General features: G+C 46.9%; 1 protein-coding gene across 1 annotated transcript in view; it reads right to left on the bottom strand.

Moving 5' to 3' along the window:
* Positions 1–7,126, bottom strand: part of ITGA9 (integrin subunit alpha 9) — a 330,870-nt gene that overhangs the window by 145,996 nt on the left and 177,748 nt on the right. The window contains exon 17 of the mRNA XM_019647245.1: positions 4,131–4,207. Within this exon, the coding sequence (XP_019502790.1) occupies positions 4,131–4,207 (77 nt within the window). The remainder of the gene's footprint in view (positions 1–4,130; positions 4,208–7,126) is intronic.

Consider the following 7,126-nt stretch of genomic DNA (forward strand, 5'->3'; position numbering starts at 1 on the left):
ACTCCTCCCACAGAGAGGTAGAATCCATGCTCCCCGCCATCCCACTCTGCCTCCAAATCTGGGTGGATTTGTGGCTGCAGTAGAAGTGACTTCTGAGGCTAAGTCATAAAAAGCAATAGAGGAAGTTCCTACAAGTCCTCCTGGGGCATTTGCTCTTGGGACAGAGCCACGATGCTTCAAGGAAGCCCAAGCTTCCCGTGGACAGGCTCACGTGGAGAGACACTGACAGCCAGAACCAACCTGCAACCACATGAGCGCGCCATCATGGAAATGTGTCCTCCAACCCCACTGAGCTGCCCCAGCTGACACTAGTGGAGCAGAGATGAGCTCTTTCAACCAAACTCCGTCTATTTCAAATTATGAACAGACTAAATGACTGTTGTTATTTTCAGCCACCAAGTTTGGCGGAGGGGGGTTGTTATGCAGCAATACGTTGTTGGAATACTCGCAACCTAATGGCTTTCCCTAACTTGGGCAATGGTACGAACAAGCAAGTGCTGCATGTTCCAAGCCTGGCAAAGCCTGGGCTTAGGCAAGACTCCCCCCAGGCCAGGAATGCAGTTGTCTTATAGGTAAAACAGCATGACACCAGGGAATCGACAGACCTGTGTCATGACCTTGGGAGGCTGAAGTTGACACTCAGTTCCTATGCCCTGGACCTGGGCTTGTCTCTCTGGGCAGATGACTATTTTGTTTCCTAAGGAATTGAAAAGCATCTCCTGGGGCAGAAGTGTGGGCAGACGGAAGCCTCAGAATGCTAAGTGGCAACACAGCGTTTCCAGGAGCGTGTAGAAACTACTTCTCTTATACAAAGTACCAAGAGTGCAGGTTCTCCGTGAAGCCAGTGGGCCAGTCTCCTGATATTCCACTCAGAACAACCCTAACAGCTCCAACCTGAGCCTCTGAAAGACTCCTCCACCTGCTTCTACCCACATCTCCCCAGTCTTCTGGGCAGTCTCTCCTTTCTCCCTCCAGCCTCTACATGCTGGTTGGCAAAGCCCTCATCAATTATTTTCACCTACCATGTTTCCCCGAAAATAAGACCTAACTAGAAAATAAGCCCTAGCATGATTTTTCAGGATGCTCGTAATATAAGCCCTACCCCAAACAGAAGCCCCAGCTAAGATCGTCAGCCAGACATGACTGTTTGAATAAATGTAGATTTTTGTACATGAAGCAATGAATAAATGTAGATTGTTGGAGCAAAAATTAATATAAGACCCGGTCTTATTTTCGGGGAAACGCAGAAGAAGAAGCTTTTCTGGAAAATGGAGACAGCTCTAAGGAAGCCATCATCTCTTATTCCTCACTGGTTATAGGAGGCTAAGCCCTTTTTCCTAGGAAACAACAGTTTCCTGCCTCAGTCTTCAGAGAGTTGCAGACTGGACACCCAGCGGCCTCCTTAGCCTCATGGACTAGATTTCCATGCTGGCCCCTTCCTCACTCTGGTCTTCACCTCATGTTTTCCTGGAGAATACAGGTGTGTTGGTTTTTTAAAAATCCTTTCTCCAGCTTTCCCCCAAATCCTTATTCTACTTTTGGAACAGGGTTGGCCGACATTTTCTGTAAAGGGCGAGATAGTAAATATTTTTTACTTTGTGGGCCATATCTTCTCTGTTGCAACTACTCAATCTGCTGATGTAGAGGGAAAGCTGCCATGGACAACATGTAAAGGAAAGGGTGTGGCTATGTCTCAATAAAACTTTATTTAGAAAAACAGGCAGCAGGCTGGATTTGGCCTATAGGCTGTAGTTTGCTGAATCCTATTCTTGAATATTTGGCTATTGATGTCCTGATTCCTTCAGGCCAGGAAAAAAAAAAATTGCAGTGACTCCTGCCCAAGTTACATTTCATTGTGAGCCAGAGCACAGAGGCTGGTGGGGGCTGTGCTTTTCTCACGATGCTGTGATCCAAAGCCAGGGGACATGTGATTCAGCATTGGCACCTCAACGGCTGCCCTGGCCAAGGCTGACTTGAGGGACGAAGTCATACACAGGTGCTCAGGCCGTGGGGTAGCCATTTGTCAGACCTAAATCTGCACTAAAAAAATCTTCCCTTCTGACTTAATAGGAAGTAGGATTATTAGCCTATTCATGTTAAGAGGAGGGTCAGTTTCAGAGAAGGGTCAGTTTCTTGGGCTTGGTGATAATAGCTTTAAAGTATATATAATCATTGACATAGGTTAGACACTGTTTATAGGGTTGTTATGGCAACCAAGTCCCATGCTGAGGCCTGAGAAAATAGAACAATTGAATTGGTGGGAATAAATGCTTTTTGAATCCCACTCCAAAGGGGCCAAACAAGGAAGCTATTTTTAAGCTAAAATGAGTAAGACATTTCCTGATGGGCCATACAACTTTGTAGAGAGTGGGCAGGGACACGTCTGAACTGTTATTCCTGCCATAGTTCCGCATGAGTTCCCAGAGGCTCAGATATATGTAATTCATGTCTGCAACCCCAGCACCTAGCAGGGTGTTAACATTTGTGTGTGTGTAAGTGCCATGATCTGAGGGTAAGAGGTTTCTCCTTCCCAATTCTGTTTCAATAGGCTCTTCTTCCAGAATCCGACACTGCCCTTAATGTGGCCCATTATAAGAGCCCAGGGTGGTCCCAGGAATTTCTGCTCTATTCAGCCCTGTACCCAAATGAGGAAAGGAAACGTCTCATTACCTGGTATTTAAAATCAGATCACACAGACACAGCTGCTTTCTAAAGAGTATAGATAAGCATGATATCAGGGGTGGGAGGGCAATAGATGGGGGGAGGGGGGTTGTTACCTGGTGAGGGTGAAAAAGGGTAACTATTGCATTGTTCTGTACACCTGAAACTAACAATAAAAAAAAAATTAAAAAAAATAAAGAGTATCATGTCCATAAGAATAAATTAAACACAAATGCTTTGTAAAATGAAAGTCGAGAAAGTCCCTCTATTTCAGGATCTGTACAAATTGTCATTTTAGGTTTTAAAATCATGAGAGAGAAAAAAAACCACCAGCCTTGTTGGTCTCCCTCTAAACACAAACACGGCACCAATTTTGCCTCACGCCCCTATGGAAAAACCGGAAATAATGAGTTCTTCCATCTTTGGGCATCCTATCGTTTTACTCCATGGCCCTGCAGTTGGTAGAGTAGTCCCCTCTGTCTAAAGGAATCACTTCAAAGAGTCAGTTCAACCCCAGGAAGAATTGAGTGGGAGGCTGAGCTGCTCAGCGAGCTCGGGGCCACCTGAAACCGCACTGGCCTCAGGACTCACCCAGTGCCCCTTCCAGGGACTGGGATTGGGTGGTCTATTACAGGCCACACATTTCATCTCCCTCTACAACCTCCAACTTTAAAAATCAGCTGTCAACTCTCTCGAGGGACCTTCGGCCTCCCAAGACTGGAAATCCCCTCCCTTGATTTCCACCCTGGAATCTTTTGTGTTGTATATTTCATTTATGTTTAAAAAGTTGCTGTTAAGTAGTCACAAGAGGCAGAGAACAGAACCAACAAGTTCAAATAAATGGGCTGGTGCTGCCAGAGAAAAAGAAAACTATGTAAGCTGTGTTTCTAAAAGCTGCTGAGCCAGATGCACTCGGGCAATGAGGAGTGAGAATGACGGCCCTAAAACTGGAGAGGACGCCAGCGACACTTCTTCCCACCTGTCTGCAAGAACAGCACCTAAATGGGGCCCCAGGTATAACTTCCAGCAGTAGCGCCTTGCCTTTGATTTTCTAAACTGTCTCAGAAGATAGCAAGGGAGGGGCTAATGTTTCTTCCCCAGCCCGAGACTGTCCTCTGGGCACAGCCCTTGTTCATTTACACACACACATATACATACATACACACATACACACACACACACACACACACACACACACACACACACACACACTCACAGAAATTAGAAACATAGGCTAAATTGTGAGATATGTGGAATTGCAAACAAAACAAAAACCAAACTGTCCCCCCCAACAAATAGTATCTGTTGTTAAAATTAATGTCTAATATGTATATTTTTTAAACCTCAAAATATCATTGGAGCCCACCAACTCTATTGCCTTTTCAGGAAAGGGTGTGGGAGAACCTGTGTGTTCAGGCTTTGGGCCTGGAGCTTTCCAGAACAATGTTCTGAAAGGAGCGCGGACTTACCCAGACAGCAACAGCTGACCATGAAGCTGCAGGTCAGCAGCGCAGTCCTCGGAACGGCAATTCCTTTCAAAAACCGTCTGTGAGGGAGACACGACAAGAAGGTCGGAACAGGGTTTAATGGTAAATTAGTACATAACAGCCAACTCCTTTCTTCCGAAACGCGGGAATTATTCCTATGAGCCCCTGAAGCCCTCTACTCCCAAGAAGCCAGCTCCCCAGCATGGTAAGGGGCCCTTCGCCAGCTTCAAGGAACCCGGAATCAATGGTGGTCTTGCCTGCAGAGTGCACCCCTTACTTGATTCATTTCTCAGTCTGCTCAGGTACTGCTTCAAGTAGTTTTTTTCAAGAAGGTACATGGTAGGTGTCCTTTCCATCTTTGTCTGAGAATATCTTTAATGGCCTCAGATGTGAGTGAATAATAATCCAGTTGAGTAAAGAATTCTATTATAGTCGGGTCATTTCCCTCTGTTTGCTGTCTTGGGGAGAAGAAAATCTATAACTGAGATGGGTCTGCCTGAGCAACAGGATCATATTATAATATAATTTTTAGTTCCAAAGGGAAAAGTCAAAGGCAATTAGACTATCAGGCTGAGGGCACCATGACCGGGCTGACGGGGTCCTTTCCTGTGTCTTGGTGGGGCAGCCAGCAGTGAACAGGGACACAGTGTCCTTTTTGTAACCAAGACTGGATCTTGACAGCCGAAGCCTCACCCAGTACTGGGGCCTAAACTCGGAGTGCCAAACCCAAGATCTTTCCAGAAGGCTGTGGAGTGTGCCTGAGCAGGGCCTATCTGTGGAGGTTGGCTGGGGAACCAGAAGCAGTGTTTTGGGAGAGAGTTTTCTTCTCTCTGTAGTACATGGCCAGCTTGTCAGTCCCTCCCTCCAATTGGTCTCAACTTCTTTGATGTCTCCAATCTATGGACAGCAGGCTCCCCGAGCTCCAGGCTAATAGGAACACTTCACTATTGTTAGATGGCTTTGAGGGTTTCGTTGGGATTGAAGAGAGAAGAGCCGTTGCCACTTTTTGAGTTGTGTCATTCACTATGAAACTCCTTCCTCGTCCCTGCTCATGTTTGTGAGCCCTGCCCCTGCCCCCCAAACCCAGTTCCAGGTGATCTGTTCCTCTTCCACAGACAGCTATTCACCCTGCCAATGTGGACTCCAGCAAACGTGCTGGCCAACGGACAGTCTAGACCTGACCAGACGGAGTAATTTTTCCTATGGAAATTCATATTCCTGTGTCCCATTTCCAAAAGAATAAAGTGTCCCAGCCAACATTCCCTGCCTTGATCATGGGGGAAAAAACTCATGGAAGTCTTGGGCAAAAAGAGGAAATTCCCGTGTTCTTTTGGACACCACTGGGGGTGAGGAGAGTGCCAAATTTCCAGGAGATTTCAATAGAAGACACTTGTGCTTTATTGGACACAGAGAAAACAGGAGGCTGTGGATGTGAGGACCACGTGAATATCTCAGGAGAGACAAGGAGGCTTTTGGAGGTTAGAAATGAAGTACAAACTCCAACAGCGGCTTTACCACCAAACTGATGGAACTTCAGCTGAGGGTTCCTACTGACGCCCCATGCACTTAACTTTGTGTTCGTAACTTTACTTTTTTTTTTTTCTTTAAGATCGTCTCTTCTCCTAAATCATAGAAACTTCAGGACCCACAAAACCCAGCTCTACGCCCCGGTGACAGGCTCTTCCTTACATGTGTGTTGCCCATTTCACAGGCAAGAGAGACAGTCTGACTTCCCCGCCTTTGGGGTGGGATGTGGTAGGGTGGGGTGGAAAGCAGATGAGAGCTGAGGAAGAGGATGTGACATAAATCCATCTGGGCGTACAGTCTGACAAGATCTGGTCCCTGCCCTCATCACCTCCGTCACTCAGGCTCTCCCATGCCAGCCATCCCTCGCACTGGCCTTACAGTGTCCCACCTCAGGGCCTCCCCACAAGTCAACCCCAAATTCCTCTACCTAGCGCACCTAGGTATCGTCTCATCCTTCAACAAGCAAATCAAAACCATGACCTGGAGCCCCTGACAAGCTCGGGCCCCTGTTGTAAGCTCTTGGACTTCCATATGCTTTTCCCTTCTACTGCTCCCCTAGGTTGTAGCTAATGAATTTTATCATTACATGTTCCTGTTTGTTTCCCCTGCTAAGATGATGCTCTGTAAGGATGGAGACTGCATTGCTCTCATTCACCTCAGAGCCTGGCATATAAAAGCTGCTCAGTCAATCCTGGAAGAGCACACAGTGCTCTGAGAGCTGGGGTGACCACTGAAATGGGGAGCCAATGTGGATGCCCCGCTTTGGGTCAACGCCAAAATGCTGCTCACCAACACCAAAGCTGTAGCCCCAACCAAAGCTATATGCGAGGGCCTCTGCATAAAGAACTGGTTGCTTCGAAAAAGCTCGCTGTCCTTGGGTCTGTTTCCCTGGGACTCCCCTAGTTCCTGTCCCTGAAACTGGCTTCTCTAGCAATTAAGTCCTCCAGTGCTGCTGAATGTCCATTCAACAAAGGCAAGCCCTGAGTCTGCCATATATACTGAGGTATGCACACGCGCGCGCGCACGCGCGCGCGCACACACACACACACACACATATGGGTATATGTATACATATACACATACATGTATTATGTGAGTGTTTACACTGACCAGCTAAAATTAAGCACAAACTATATGGAGAAGACAAATCACCAGCTTAGAAATTAGCCTAGGACTCAATTTCCACCATTATAAAATGAAAATAACAGCCTCAGGGGTTGTCTTGTTAATCCACATTAGCACTGAGCCAGGGGTGAGAGCCTGCAGCTAGTGCGCTGTTTTTGCTTTAGCGCTGCGCTGGGCATCACTGTGCATGCCAGCAAACGGGAATGACAACGATGGTGTGTACACGTGAACCCCATGAGGCCTTCCTAAGTGACAGTGAAGTAAGATAACCATGGAGGCAGAGTCAACATGAATTTACCTCTGTGTAGACAACTGCACCTTTCAAA

Source organism: Hipposideros armiger, unplaced genomic scaffold, assembly GCF_001890085.2.
Source record: "Hipposideros armiger isolate ML-2016 unplaced genomic scaffold, ASM189008v1 scaffold_109, whole genome shotgun sequence".
In the NCBI taxonomy this organism is placed as follows: domain Eukaryota; kingdom Metazoa; phylum Chordata; class Mammalia; order Chiroptera; family Hipposideridae; genus Hipposideros; species Hipposideros armiger.